The sequence below is a fragment of the Sinocyclocheilus anshuiensis genome, unplaced genomic scaffold (assembly GCF_001515605.1).
Source record: "Sinocyclocheilus anshuiensis isolate Anshui unplaced genomic scaffold, SAMN03320099.WGS_v1.1 scaffold712, whole genome shotgun sequence".
In the NCBI taxonomy this organism is placed as follows: domain Eukaryota; kingdom Metazoa; phylum Chordata; class Actinopteri; order Cypriniformes; family Cyprinidae; genus Sinocyclocheilus; species Sinocyclocheilus anshuiensis.
The window spans coordinates 86107-100626 of NW_015555749.1; the positions used below are offsets into that span (position 1 = coordinate 86107).

At 38.4% G+C, this 14520-nt stretch overlaps 2 protein-coding genes and 2 long non-coding RNA genes across 4 annotated transcripts in view; 2 read left to right on the forward strand and 2 right to left on the reverse strand.

The window, feature by feature from the left end:
* Nucleotides 1–8971, forward strand: part of LOC107673650 (DNA mismatch repair protein Msh2-like) — a 12054-nt gene extending 3083 nt beyond the window's left edge. The window contains exons 4-16 of the mRNA XM_016467337.1: nucleotides 1263–1409; nucleotides 1493–1642; nucleotides 1732–1865; nucleotides 2714–2913; nucleotides 3010–3119; nucleotides 3934–4057; nucleotides 4152–4302; nucleotides 4391–4488; nucleotides 5478–5723; nucleotides 6864–7068; nucleotides 7977–8224; nucleotides 8316–8485; nucleotides 8577–8971. Of these exons, the coding sequence (XP_016322823.1) occupies nucleotides 1263–1409; nucleotides 1493–1642; nucleotides 1732–1865; nucleotides 2714–2913; nucleotides 3010–3119; nucleotides 3934–4057; nucleotides 4152–4302; nucleotides 4391–4488; nucleotides 5478–5723; nucleotides 6864–7068; nucleotides 7977–8224; nucleotides 8316–8485; nucleotides 8577–8759 (2166 nt within the window). The 3' untranslated portion in view covers nucleotides 8760–8971. The remainder of the gene's footprint in view (nucleotides 1–1262; nucleotides 1410–1492; nucleotides 1643–1731; nucleotides 1866–2713; nucleotides 2914–3009; nucleotides 3120–3933; nucleotides 4058–4151; nucleotides 4303–4390; nucleotides 4489–5477; nucleotides 5724–6863; nucleotides 7069–7976; nucleotides 8225–8315; nucleotides 8486–8576) is intronic.
* Nucleotides 2718–7722, reverse strand: LOC107673651 (uncharacterized). The gene is made up of 3 exons (XR_001632424.1): nucleotides 7602–7722; nucleotides 7180–7212; nucleotides 2718–2795 (listed from the first exon to the last, which is right to left on the reverse strand). It is a non-coding gene; the product is annotated as an uncharacterized LOC107673651 (long non-coding RNA).
* Nucleotides 8972–11422: 2451 nt separating the features above from the next.
* On the forward strand, nucleotides 11423–13511 carry LOC107673643 (DNA mismatch repair protein Msh2-like). Its single transcript, XM_016467326.1, has 4 exons — nucleotides 11423–11623; nucleotides 12532–12779; nucleotides 12871–13040; nucleotides 13132–13511. The coding sequence occupies exons 1-4, from the start codon at nucleotides 11427–11429 to the stop codon at nucleotides 13312–13314; spliced, it is 798 nt and encodes a 265-aa protein (XP_016322812.1). The 5' UTR covers nucleotides 11423–11426; the 3' UTR covers nucleotides 13315–13511.
* On the reverse strand, nucleotides 11591–12277 carry LOC107673645 (uncharacterized). The gene is made up of 3 exons (XR_001632422.1): nucleotides 12157–12277; nucleotides 11735–11767; nucleotides 11591–11663 (listed from the first exon to the last, which is right to left on the reverse strand). It is a non-coding gene; the product is annotated as an uncharacterized LOC107673645 (long non-coding RNA).
* Nucleotides 13512–14520: the final 1009 nt, after the last annotated feature.

The window sequence follows — 14520 nt, forward strand, 5'->3', positions numbered from 1 at the left end:
TTAGCGTGCGCTGAGGCCGGGATAGAGTGAGCTGAGGCGGCGGGGTCGAGAACGGCGCGCCCGGCGGATGCAACAAACGAGTGGCAACCACATGTGACGGACCCCGGGCTGGACTCCGCTTCATCCATGGTGAAAGTTGATGTATTCCCTCAGCGACCAGCACAGATCAGCTCTAGGCATGACGAAGCGGAGGCTTGGTGAGCAAAAGAGACTTCTTAATTTTAAAAACATTAAAAATCTTACGGTTCAAAAATTCTTATAGATTGAAACAAATGTGCTTCAGCCAGAAAAAAAAAAGGGTATGAAAAGTGCTCTGAGTCAAAAATTTAACAGCAACAAAAACTGGAAACCTTGCTGGTCTTATTATTGAAAATGCAACCTGATTGTCTGTCAGCAGGAGGCGCTTTGAGAGCGGTAGAACTAGTGGTTTCCCTGGTAACGGCTGTAATCAAAGCAGCTCCACTCATGAATGCTACTTTATCAGATAAAATAAAAATGCTATCAAAACTTTTCTGAAGACAGTCCTTTCCCTTCAGAGATACATTCATATAAAACACCCGCGCTGTGTTATGATTTTGAAACGTGCAGTGCTCATGTTTATTCAACGAAGTCAAACGGGAAACACGTAATGTATATTGGAAATGTGTTTAAAAAAAATCACATACCGTTATTGAAAAAAATTATATCGCGATACATATTGATATTGAATTGTTGTCCAGCCCTAATAGAGCTTGCATTTCACAATTCTGACTTTTTCTTGCAATTGCGAGTAACAATTCTGACTTGGTGCCAAAATCAAAACTGCATTATGGCTGTTGAAGTTTTTGTCAGAAGGGAAAGCCACAGCCCCTTTTCTTAGTTTTTTTTTTTTTCTAGTCATATAGCACCGATTTTTTTTCTACTGCATAGACAGCCAAGTTTTATTAACAACCTATTTTGTCTGTGGTGAATGATGCCCTCTTTAAATGTAATGTAAAATAATAAATCTCAGAATGAATATAATTTTTTTTACTCTACATCATAATGCTGTGATTGCTAAATTCACATGTACCATTTAAAATTATAGATTTTAATTTTTTATTTTGATAAAACAGTACAATTTTAATAAAGGCCATTTATGGATTATCAGACATAAAATGAAAGAAAAAAATCTGCAGCTTATCGTATCAGCCAAAATTAATATTGGTGCATCCTTAGAACAAGATTGTATAACCATAATCGTAATCATTCATCTTACATGCTGGTTGCTGTTCTTAACTCAGGTGGTACAGCGTGGTGGCATTCTGCTCACAGACAGGAAGAAATCAGAGTTCACAACCAAAGACATTGTGCAGGATCTGAATCGTCTACTGCAGGCCTGTAAGGGAGAGACTGTGTCCAGTGCTGCACTTCCAGAGATGGAGAAACAGGTTTGGGGCTCTGCAGCACAAGTTAGATGTGTAATTTCAGGAGCTTGACCAGGAGATTCAATTAGGTTATTGCTTTTTTCCAGATTGCAATGTCTTGCTTACAAGCAGTCATCAAATACCTGGAGCTTCTCTCAGATGAGGCCAATTTTGGTTCCTTCAAGATAACCACCTTTGATCTCAACCAGTACATGCGTCTGGATAATGCTGCTGTGCAGGCCCTGAATCTCTTCCAGGTCAAGGGTCATTCAAAAACAAGAAATATGCAATTTCTTCAGTGGAGGGTTATCGTGAGTTCTGATATATTCCTCCTCTGATTTCTCAGGGTTCCTCTGATGATGCTACAGGCACACACTCTCTGGCAGGCCTCTTAAACAAATGTTGTACCCCACAAGGACAGCGGTTGGTCAGCCAGTGGATAAAACAGCCTCTCATCGACAAAAACAAGATAGAAGAAAGGTTACTTTTTTTTTTGTTTGCTGCATATACCTTTAAATCTTGAATTGGTATGTAATTTCTTTGATTCGGTCTGCTACATTACATATTTATGGAATCATATAGGATGTTTAAGCTGTTTAGAATTTAAAAATTTTCCCTAATGCTGATATAATTTTTTTTGTGCTTATTTGAACTGAACTTCTGCAGCATACAGTGAGACTATAATTTATGCTTTTATACTCATTTAAAAGTTTAGTGATGGTGGGATTTGTGAAAGAAGTCTCTTATGCTCACCAAGGCTGCATTTATAATATCATATTAATATTAATATCCTGTCAAATTATTACAACTTAATTATTATTTTCTATTTGAATATATTTTACAATGTAATTTATTCCATTGATGGCAAAGCTGAATTTTCAGCAGCCATTACTCCAGGCTTCAGTGATACATGATCCTCGGAAATCATTTTGTTATGCCGATTTGGTGCTCAACATTTTTTATTATCAATTTTGTAAATCAGTTATGCTGCTTACTATTTCTGTTAAAACTCATATACTTTCCCCCCCAGGATTCTTTGAAAAGAATGTGCAAAAGAACAGCATTTATCTGAAATAGAAATCTTTTGTAATATTGTCTTTGTCACTTTTGTTCAGTTTAATGCATCCTTGCTGAATAAAAATATTAATTACTCCAATAATTTGAAGTGATGAGACTGAATTATGGTATCGGTTGACCATCATTAGACTCAGCAGCTCTTTTTCTTGATCATGTTTAAGTATCTTGTGGATGCAGCATATTTTTTTAACATTATAGAGGGTTTATTTTTGCCTGTGACTTTATTAGACATTTGTGGTTCTGATGTGCAGACTGGATCTTGTGGAGACTTTTGTAGAGGACTCTGAGCTGAGGAAGAGTTGTCAGGAGGATCTTCTCCGCCGTTTTCCAGACCTGAACCGAATGGCAAAGAAGTTCCAGCGTCAAAGCTCTAATTTACAAGACTGTTACAGGGTCTATCAAGCTGTGGGGCATCTGCCGAATCTGGTGCTGGCGTTGGAGAGATACAGTGGTGAGCACAATTTGGCCTGTTAACCTTCTAATTTGCATTTGAACAACAAAATTAGTTGTGGAGCAACACAATGAGCGACAGCTGTATTTTGATCAGGGAAACATCAGATCCTCCTGCACGCAGCATTCATCTCTCCCCTCAACGACCTTGTCTCTGACTTCTCCAAATTTCAGGAGATGATTGAAACCACACTGGACATGAACCAGGTCTGCTGTTGTTATCTACACTCTGTGCTTTAAGCAAACCTTAAAAGGGTCATATGATGTTGCTAAAAAGAAATTAGTTTTGTGTATTTGGTGTAATGAAATGTGTTTATGCGGTTTAAGGTTCAAAAAACACATTTTCCACATACTGTACATTATTGTTTCTCCTCTATGCCCCGCCTTTCTGAAACACGTCGATTTTTACAAACCTCATCGTTCTGAAAAACGAGTTGTACTCTGATTGGCCAGCTACCCAGTGCATTGTGATTGGCCGAATACCTCAAGCGTGTGACGGAAATGTTATGCCCCTTACCATACTGTGATGCCGTGTCCGGCCGGAGCGACGAGACAAAAACATTAAAACCCATTATAAACGAGGCATTTGTTGCATCCAGTGGGGACATAATTACAGATTATAATGACTTATACGGTCTTTTTACGCGTTGCATTGTATCGCGCCGTGTAAACATAAAACCATGTCTGCATTTGTGATAGGAGAAATTACAAACAACAAGCGCTACACTACACTGCTCAAAACTCGCGTTTAAATCAGTGGCAAATTCTTAAAAATTGAAAACGTACTTACAGTCTGTGAGTCAGAACAGCCGGCATTGTAGTCTACTCTCCCAGGATCAGGAAACAGCCCTCCATAAAATGCGCTGCACACATCTGAATATTTAAATTCAGACGTAAATACAACTTTACCACTGATTTCTAGTCATGTCCTCTTTTGGAAGACCAAACAAAGGTTTGTAAGTTGCTCTGGCTAAAAGTTGGAATTCCTAAAATGTATGCCACTCTTGTTTTTGTTGTCCAGGTTGAACACCATGAGTTCCTGGTGAAACCCTCATTTGATCCCACATTGAGTGAGCTCAGGGAGAACATGAATCGTTTGGAGAAAGCCATGCAGGCTGCCTTGAACAGTGCGGCTCGTGAACTGGGTAAGTGAACATAATGTGGTAATGAAATGTATTTACTATTAAGCAATTTAGCATTGAACCAGTAACAAAACCAATTTTGTTTGTTTTGCTTTAGGGCTGGAAGCAGCTAAGACTGTGAAGCTTGAATCCAATGCACAGATTGGTTACTTTTTCCGAGTCACATGCAAAGAAGAAAAGAGTCTCCGCAACAACAAGAAATTCACTACTTTAGATGTTCAAAAGAATGGAGTGCGATTCACTAACAGGCAAGAGAGATGTTGAATGAGATGTTTAAATACTGGTGCAGCTAATGACTAGACTTATTAGTGAGTGATGGGGTTGTGTCTTTTTCAGTAAGCTGAGCTCTTTGAATGAAGAGTACACTAAAAGCAGAGAAGAGTATGAAGAGGCTCAGAATGCCATCGTCAAAGAGATCATCAGCATAGCCGCTGGTGAGAGTCACTCAAGGCTTTTTCGGCAATGAATCGGCTGCGATTTTGAATGCGATTTTGCGTAGCTTGTCAGTGAACTATGGCTCTGTGTAGTAAATGCCGCTCCATGTGAAAGCAGGTGCTGGAGATTTACTACTAATCACAGAACCGGCTTTACTGACGAGATGCGCATGAAAATCGCATTCGATTATTTACACAGCCCTAGCTTGTTCATTGTGGTTTTTGAACTTTTCCATGTGGTTTTTATTTTCCTTAATTAAGGAATGTTCTGTTGAAAAGTACAGTAAAACACCTGTAAAAAAAAAATCTATATGGAAAATTCCTTCATATTAATACAGTACATTGTGCCCTTTTTTAGAATGAGGTTAAGCTCTTTTTGTACCCTAACTACAAAATATAAAATCCCATTAAAAAAAAAAAAAAAGATAAAACATGCACATACATTTGAAAGAAGTATAACATGCAGTTTTCAAAGAGACAAGATTTAAACATTGTGTTAATATGAGACTAGCCAAGATAAAACAGTTATGCAAGAATATACTTTAAAAAGTGACAGGTTCAACATCTCAACAGTTCATATAATGCATTTTAGGGAGGAATTATTGTAATACAAGCATTTAAATATTAACGTCAACCTGAAAATCTTCTTTCCATGTTGTGAATAGCAGAGTAAAATTTGTCATTGGGAAATTGATTGGATCGTCGGATGTTGCTAATTGCTGCAATCCCATGTATATTTTATAAGAAACAGCAATATTCCATAAAAAAATGCCCATTTTGATTTCATAGTGACTTAATGGCCTAGTTTATGGTTTTGAATTATTTCCTGTGGTAATCAGCACTAATCCATAAATGTTTATAGATCCTAATGTGTATTGAACACGTTAGCCATTAGCCGTTTTGGTCCCTAACATTAAGATGTTTTCAGTTAATCTGGTTGTTGGCACATTGAGAATTAATAGTTTAATAATCCTGTGTTTGTACCATAGGCTATGTGGATCCAGTACAGACTCTGAATGAGGTGATAGCTCAGCTGGATGCAGTGGTGAGCTTTGCTGTGGTGTCCCATGCTGCCCCAGTGCCTTACATAAGGCCTAAAATACTAGAGAAAGGGTCAGGGAAACTAGTTTTAAAGGCGGCAAGACATCCCTGTGTTGAAGCCCAAGATGATGTGGCTTTCATTCCCAATGATGTCACCTTCGCAAGGGGCGAGGAGATGTTTCATATCATCACAGGTAAGCTCTTATTTGATAGCATTAAATGGAAGCTTCATGTACATAAATGCATTAATCCATAATCCGCATGATAAAAAGTAGGGCTGGGTTTTGACACAAATTTCACGATTCGATTCTCATTCACAAGCTTGCGATTCGATTAGATTCAATATTGAATATTTTGTATATATATATCAGGTAGACATGCCAATTTTTTTCAAGGAAAAAAAAATTCTTAACTAATGCTGTAAAATACACGAGAGTCCGTTGGTACTACATTACTATAATATTGAAGGTTAAAATTGACTGATTTTTTAGGCTTGAATTGCTTAAATTACACTTAAATGACGTTTTATAATAAAAGTTACAATTACATAATATTTCTACTTCAATTCGTTTTTTAAATATAAACATTTAAATGGTGGCGGTCATAAAAAAATATCAATTCAACATCGAAGAACAGTAAAAGTTATGATGAATATATTACATGGTGCATATATTTAGCAAAATGCCCCTCTCTACAGTTTATTTTTCTAGCTAACTAATGAGTTTATGGTCACAGAATATGTTTTTTCTGAGGTAAATGTGACATTTCGTGACATTGTTTACAAGCCGTTATATTGACGTCTTTGCAGCAGGTCTTTGTGCGACTGAAACACTGATTGAGAGATTACATGAGACAGGATACGGATTGTAAAGTTGTACTCTTTCTTTTAACTTGCGTTCGGATGTTTAGTCATGTTTATTTTGTGCTGAAACTGGTATTAATGTGGAGGAGATGATCAGTTCACGTGCGCCTCGCGCTGCCTCGTCTGTTGAACTGAGGCGCTACAGCAGCGATCTGTCACTCCACATTAAACAGTGCCAAAACGGCATTTATTGTTTGAATATTGCAATACAATGGACAGAATTTGAAATCTGAGACCTTGTTTTCTATTAAAAGTACCAAAGCACAATGCTATATCGCAATGCAATTGCGATATATTGGATGGGAAGTGCCCTTCAACGTTCCGTACATTAATTGAAAACAGGCTAGACTAATCGATTCTTGGGATGTAAGAATCGATATCGTTTTGTAAAAATGTGAATCGATTAAAATCGAGATATCAATATTTTTTACCCAGCCCTAATAAAAAGTCTTTTTTTTAATATATATTTTAGGTCCAAATATGGGTGGTAAATCTACATACATCCGTCAAGTGGGTGTGATCGTGCTGATGGCACAGATTGGTTGTTTTGTACCATGTGATGAGGCAGAGCTAAGTGTGGTGGACTGCGTGCTCGCTCGAGTGGGTGCGGGGGACAGCCAGATCAAAGGAGTGTCCACCTTTATGGCTGAGATGCTGGAGACAGCTGCTATTCTTCGGTCAGAACTCAATTTTGACACGTTTTGTACTCCCATCATTCTTAAAAGAATATTCTGAGTTCAGTACAAGTTAAAGGGACAGCCCACCAAAAAATTTAAATTGTTACTCACCCTCATGTTGTTCCGAACTTGTACGAGTGTCTTCTGTGGAAGATGAAAGAATATTTTGAAGAATGTTGGTAACCAAACAGTTTCGGTTTCCTATTGACTAAAAAAAATAAGACACAAACTACAATGGAGAACTTTTCAATGAGAACTGAAACTTGTTGGGTTACTAACAATATTCTGTGGAACATAAAAGAAGGTATTTTGAAGAAAGAAATGCATACAGGTTTAGTACGACATAAGGGTGATTAAATGATGACAGAATTTTCCTTTTTGGGTTTACTTTCCCTTTAAGCTAAATCAAAAGCAATTGTAGATTTGTTGTTTTTGTGAATAGAGGCAAAACATGAATATTAAAATACTTTTTTAACACTCAGATACACAAGTTTTAACAAGAATTGTGTAAGTGCTTTTATAAAATATGCTACCGTTTATAAATCCTCCAGAAACTGTCCATTTGCTTCAATTGTAGATGCCTCACTAGAACCTTGTTTTTTTTTTACATTTTTATACATTTGATAAATTTACAGCAGGGATGGGCAACTTCGGTCCAAGAAGGCCACTGTCCTGCAGAGTTTAGCTCTAACCCTAATCAAACACACCTGAACCAGCTAATTAAGGTCTTCAAGATCACTAGAAAGTTACAGGCAGGTGTGTTTAATTAGGGGTGGAACTAAACTCTGCAGGACAGTGGCCCTCCAGGACCGAAGTTGCACATCCCTGATTTACAGTATGTGCATATTGCGCCCCTCAGTACTTTTTTGTAGTGAATACTTGTCATGTTTTGCATTTTGAAACTTTAGATCAGCCACAGAGGATTCTCTCATCATTATTGATGAATTGGGCAGAGGCACATCCACATACGATGGCTTTGGTCTGGCCTGGGCAATCTCTGAGTACATCGCCACCTGCCTCAAGTCCTTCTGCCTGTTTGCCACTCACTTCCATGAGCTGACGGCACTTGCACAGCAGGTTCCCACTGTCCGTAACCTCCACGTCACTGCCCTGACCACAGACAGCACTCTCACCATGCTCTACAAGGTGAAAAAGGGTAAGTGTCTCTTGAAACATTTTCTAAAAACTCGGTTTGTTTTGTATATTCTCATTGTGTTTGGTGGTGTCTAATGTTTGTAATTTATTAGGCGTTTGTGACCAGAGCTTTGGGATTCATGTGGCAGAGCTTGCTAACTTCCCCAAGCATGTGATTGCTAATGCACGGGAGAAGGCTTTGGAGCTAGAGGAGTTCCAGGATATCTCAAGAGCCGGGGAGGAAGCTGGACCCGAAGCCAAGAAACGCTGCCTTGAGAAACAGGTGAGATTGAAAGATATGTTTGCATTTGCTCTGCAGCTCAATGTTTTAAACTTTTAGTTAATAAACTGATGTGCTGTCATCTTACCAATAGGAGGGGGAGAAGATCATCGAGGCTTTCCTGGCTAAGGTTAAATCAATGCCTGCTGAAAGCATGTCTGATGAGGCTGTCAAAGAAGAGCTGCGCAAACTCAAGGCAGAGGTCATTGGACAAAACAATAGCTTTGTTAATGAGATGGTGTCACGTTCTGCCAAAGTCAAACTGACTTCAGCCTAAGGGCTGAGCATTGGCTTAGTGGATAAAAGTCCAACATTTCTGTCAAATTGTTTGTATAATGGAAATGGATATAATCTATAGTAGATTAGAAAAACATTCCATTTTAGCACCATCCTTTTCTTTTCAAATGTTTTTTTTTTCAGGTTATTTTGCAAATTGTTGCCACATTCCTGTGCATTCTGTCATCATAAATTCTCTTTCGGAGTAAAAACTTTCTAAAAAAAAATATTTTGCGTGTATATTGTCAGTTAAAATCACAACAGCAATTTTGGTTAGTGACAATGTTGCCATCTAATGGATACATTTGGAAATGTTTAACTTTTTCAATTTTATTTTTTTTACCTATTTTCAAAGCTAATGTTTTAATATTATAATTAAAAACATGTTTAGTTCTTCAGACTGACCTTATTTGTACCATTTTAAATTTACATTTAGATTCATAAGCAATACAATATTTTATAAAGGCACTAAATACACCAGGACGACGCAGTGGATTGCTAGGTCTGGAGGAAAAAAAACTATAAATAAAACACTAAACTATTAAACTAAATGAAGAAAAACTTAAAATGAAGAAATAATAAAAATAAATATTTAAATAGATGCATCCAACAGTGTGGTACTATAGAAAGTATAGTTAAAAAAATTATGAAAAACTTCCATTTAATACATTTACAATATTTATATGTCTTTAAATATTAAAATATATACACTAGCTGGATTTTAAAGGATAGGAGTCTCACACAATGATCATGTCTCAGAGTGGTAGGGTGGCATTAAAAATCCCTTTCATGGTTTACCTGGAAAATAAAGCCAAGAAAAACATGTTTCACTGAGCTCTAAGAAATGTTCAAGTGCTTATTTTTTTAAAAATTGGTCAGGTTTGTAACCGCAATGCTTTCAAGTTTGTTTTCTAACCAAAACATCTTAAACCAGCCTAATATAGTCTGGTCCTAGCTGGTTTAAGATGGCCAGCTGGTCCTCAACTGGTCTCCCAGAACCTTAACCCCTTCTGCTACCTTGACCAAGCTAGGAGACGGGTTTAGGCTCCAGGGAAGGCATTTATGCAGTTGCAGTTACATTCAAAACTCTTGTTTTGAATTTTATTCAAGATTGGAAATTCAAAATCTAAAAGCAATGACACTTTTTTGCCGAATATCAGTGGTGCCCCCTTGTGCATGTTCTCCATGTCCATGCTAATGGCTCCTCCTGCTAGAGAGAGAGAGAGAGAGAGAGAGGGAGAGAGAGACACGGAGCTCAGCACAGGGGGGAGCTGTCCGAAAAAAACACACCAACAACACCCCGAACAAGAAAAACTGCCCCGGGTTGGTGTCTTTTTTCGGCTTAGACGGGTGATTTGACTTGTTTCAGACCAGAGATTTGTGTAAATGCTAAGAACAACAGGATAAGGTTCGAGGGACGCGTATTTTTTCTTGGTAAAGTCACCTCGCCAAATGAACTCCGTCAGAGCGAGCAGCAGGAGACCCAGGCGAGTGTCGAGGCCGCGCCCGGTGCAGCTGGAAAGAAACAACGCAGGAAGAGGTGAGACGGGGGCATTTAATTTAACAACACTTCAATGTGCCGTGTCGTGTACGGTGCTTTATCTATCTGACCCGACACGGCCAATCCGAAGCCGCACGGCCTGAATAAAAGTGTTTGTGTGCACAGCGTCGAGGCGCATAAATACAGGCCAGGCCGCGCTTTGTTTGGGCTTCGCGAGCCAGAACCGTAAACGGCTAGCTTTTAACACACCTAACGTACCACCTTTCCGGGTAGACTTTAAACTTAGAAACAAGGTGACAAGGTAAATATTGATTTACCTTTGCTATAAGCCACCTCTCATAGGTGGAAGAGAGACGTGAGAAGTGGATTTAAGCATGAAAATCTGCGCTGCGTAGCTGCTAGGATCCAGTGTGGGCTGCCATTGATACACAACACTGTCCGTTTAGACCAAACACTATCACAGTATCTGCTTATTTAGCAAAATGCCCCTCTCTACAGTTTATTTTTCTAGCTAACTAATGAGTTTATGGTCACAGAATATGTTTTTTCTGAGGTAAATGTGACATTTCGTGACATTGTTTACAAGCCGTTATATTGACGTCTTTGCAGCAGGTCTTTGTGCGACTGAAACACTGATTGAGAGATTACATGAGACAGGATACGGATTGTAAAGTTGTACTCTTTCTTTTAACTTGCGTTCGGATGTTTAGTCATGTTTATTTTGTGCTGAAACTGGTATTAATGTGGAGGAGATGATCAGTTCACGTGCGCCTCGCGCTGCCTCGTCTGTTGAACTGAGGCGCTACAGCAGCGATCTGTCACTCCACATTAAACAGTGCCAAAACGGCATTTATTGTTTGAATATTGCAATACAATGGACAGAATTTGAAATCTGAGACCTTGTTTTCTATTAAAAGTACCAAAGCACAATGCTATATCGCAATGCAATTGCGATATATTGGATGGGAAGTGCCCTTCAACGTTCCGTACATTAATTGAAAACAGGCTAGACTAATCGATTCTTGGGATGTAAGAATCGATATCGTTCCGTAAAAAAGAGAATCTATCGTTTTGTAAAAATGTGAATCGATTAAAATCGAGATATCAATATTTTTTACCCAGCCCTAATAAAAAGTCTTTTTTTTAATATATATTTTAGGTCCAAATATGGGTGGTAAATCTACATACATCCGTCAAGTGGGTGTGATCGTGCTGATGGCACAGATTGGTTGTTTTGTACCATGTGATGAGGCAGAGCTAAGTGTGGTGGACTGCGTGCTCGCTCGAGTGGGTGCGGGGGACAGCCAGATCAAAGGAGTGTCCACCTTTATGGCTGAGATGCTGGAGACAGCTGCTATTCTTCGGTCAGAACTCAATTTTGACACGTTTTGTACTCCCATCATTCTTAAAAGAATATTCTGAGTTCAGTACAAGTTAAAGGGACAGCCCACCAAAAAATTTAAATTGTTACTCACCCTCATGTTGTTCCGAACTTGTACGAGTGTCTTCTGTGGAAGATGAAAGAATATTTTGAAGAATGTTGGTAACCAAACAGTTTCGGTTTCCTATTGACTAAAAAAAATAAGACACAAACTACAATGGAGAACTTTTCAATGAGAACTGAAACTTGTTGGGTTACTAACAATATTCTGTGGAACATAAAAGAAGGTATTTTGAAGAAAGAAATGCATACAGGTTTAGTACGACATAAGGGTGATTAAATGATGACAGAATTTTCCTTTTTGGGTTTACTTTCCCTTTAAGCTAAATCAAAAGCAATTGTAGATTTGTTGTTTTTGTGAATAGAGGCAAAACATGAATATTAAAATACTTTTTTAACACTCAGATACACAAGTTTTAACAAGAATTGTGTAAGTGCTTTTATAAAATATGCTACCGTTTATAAATCCTCCAGAAACTGTCCATTTGCTTCAATTGTAGATGCCTCACTAGAACCTTGTTTTTTTTTTACATTTTTATACATTTGATAAATTTACAGCAGGGATGGGCAACTTCGGTCCAAGAAGGCCACTGTCCTGCAGAGTTTAGCTCTAACCCTAATCAAACACACCTGAACCAGCTAATTAAGGTCTTCAAGATCACTAGAAAGTTACAGGCAGGTGTGTTTAATTAGGGGTGGAACTAAACTCTGCAGGACAGTGGCCCTCCAGGACCGAAGTTGCACATCCCTGATTTACAGTATGTGCATATTGCGCCCCTCAGTACTTTTTTGTAGTGAATACTTGTCATGTTTTGCATTTTGAAACTTTAGATCAGCCACAGAGGATTCTCTCATCATTATTGATGAATTGGGCAGAGGCACATCCACATACGATGGCTTTGGTCTGGCCTGGGCAATCTCTGAGTACATCGCCACCTGCCTCAAGTCCTTCTGCCTGTTTGCCACTCACTTCCATGAGCTGACGGCACTTGCACAGCAGGTTCCCACTGTCCGTAACCTCCACGTCACTGCCCTGACCACAGACAGCACTCTCACCATGCTCTACAAGGTGAAAAAGGGTAAGTGTCTCTTGAAACATTTTCTAAAAACTCGGTTTGTTTTGTATATTCTCATTGTGTTTGGTGGTGTCTAATGTTTGTAATTTATTAGGCGTTTGTGACCAGAGCTTTGGGATTCATGTGGCAGAGCTTGCTAACTTCCCCAAGCATGTGATTGCTAATGCACGGGAGAAGGCTTTGGAGCTAGAGGAGTTCCAGGATATCTCAAGAGCCGGGGAGGAAGCTGGACCCGAAGCCAAGAAACGCTGCCTTGAGAAACAGGTGAGATTGAAAGATATGTTTGCATTTGCTCTGCAGCTCAATGTTTTAAACTTTTAGTTAATAAACTGATGTGCTGTCATCTTACCAATAGGAGGGGGAGAAGATCATCGAGGCTTTCCTGGCTAAGGTTAAATCAATGCCTGCTGAAAGCATGTCTGATGAGGCTGTCAAAGAAGAGCTGCGCAAACTCAAGGCAGAGGTCATTGGACAAAACAATAGCTTTGTTAATGAGATGGTGTCACGTTCTGCCAAAGTCAAACTGACTTCAGCCTAAGGGCTGAGCATTGGCTTAGTGGATAAAAGTCCAACATTTCTGTCAAATTGTTTGTATAATGGAAATGGATATAATCTATAGTAGATTAGAAAAACATTCCATTTTAGCACCATCCTTTTCTTTTCAAATGTTTTTTTTTTCAGGTTATTTTGCAAATTGTTGCCACATTCCTGTGCATTCTGTCATCATAAATTCTCTTTCGGAGTAAAAACTTTCTAAAAAAAAATGTTGGTGTGTATTGCAACCCAGTCTCTTGCAACTGGTTGGTATATTGTCAGTTAAAATCACAACTACAATTTTGATTAGTGACAATGTCGCCATCTAATGGGTGCATTTGGAAATGTTGACATTTTTCAATGTTATTTTTACCTTGTTTCATTATAATTACAAACATGTTTAGTTCAGACAGACGTTATTTGTACCCTTTTAAATTTACATTTAGATTTATAAACAATACAATATTTTATAAAGGTACTAAATACACCAGGATGCCGCAGTGGATTGTTAGGAGATCTGGGGGAAAAATTATAATAATAGGATTAACTACATTCAAGAAAAATTGGAAAAAATTACTATGCATCTAAATGCATCTAACAGTACTGTACAATACTAAAGTAAGTATAGTAAAAAAAGAAACTATTCTACTTAATATTTAACATTTAAATATTTTTTTCACAGTATAGATTGGGTCTTTAAACAAGTATACAGTAGTTGGCTTTTAAATTTTCTGGTAAGGTTCCCACACACAAGGATCATATCTGAGAGTTGGATCATTTTGGGGGTCTGTGGCATTGAAAATCCATGTCACCTGGTAAATAAAGCCAAGACGAACAGGACGTCTTTCACTGAGCTGTGCTTTATTTCTTGGTCAGGTTTGTAAGAGCAATGCATTCAAGCAAGTTTGTTGTCTAACCAAAACATCTTAAACCAGCCTAAGATAATTTGCTGGTCTTAGCTGGTTTAAGACAGCCAGCTGGTCTCTCAGCCTACCAAGCTGGTGCTCATCCGGTCTTGCTGCTTTCCCAGAATCTTAACCAACCTCTTGCTACCTTGACCAGGCAAGGAGTCCACTTTAGGCTCCAGGGAAGGATTTTACAATGTTATTGCAATTCAGAACCCTGTTTTCATGGCACTAGGGCGGTTTAACACTTTGAAACACACTTCATTTAAGATTAGAAACTCAATATTTAAAAGCAATAACACGCT

What these genes read in the sequence shown, in the direction of transcription:
- LOC107673643 (XM_016467326.1), top strand. Translation starts at nt 11,427, where the DNA reads ATGGGTGGTAAATCTACATACATCCGTCAAGTGGGTGTGATCGTGCTG. An exon ending in GCTCTACAAGGTGAAAAAGG is followed by an intron (nt 12,780 to 12,870) that starts GTAAGTGTCTCT and finishes GTAATTTATTAG; the next exon opens with GCGTTTGTGACCAGAGCTTT. An exon ending in AACGCTGCCTTGAGAAACAG is followed by an intron (nt 13,041 to 13,131) that starts GTGAGATTGAAA and finishes TCTTACCAATAG; the next exon opens with GAGGGGGAGAAGATCATCGA.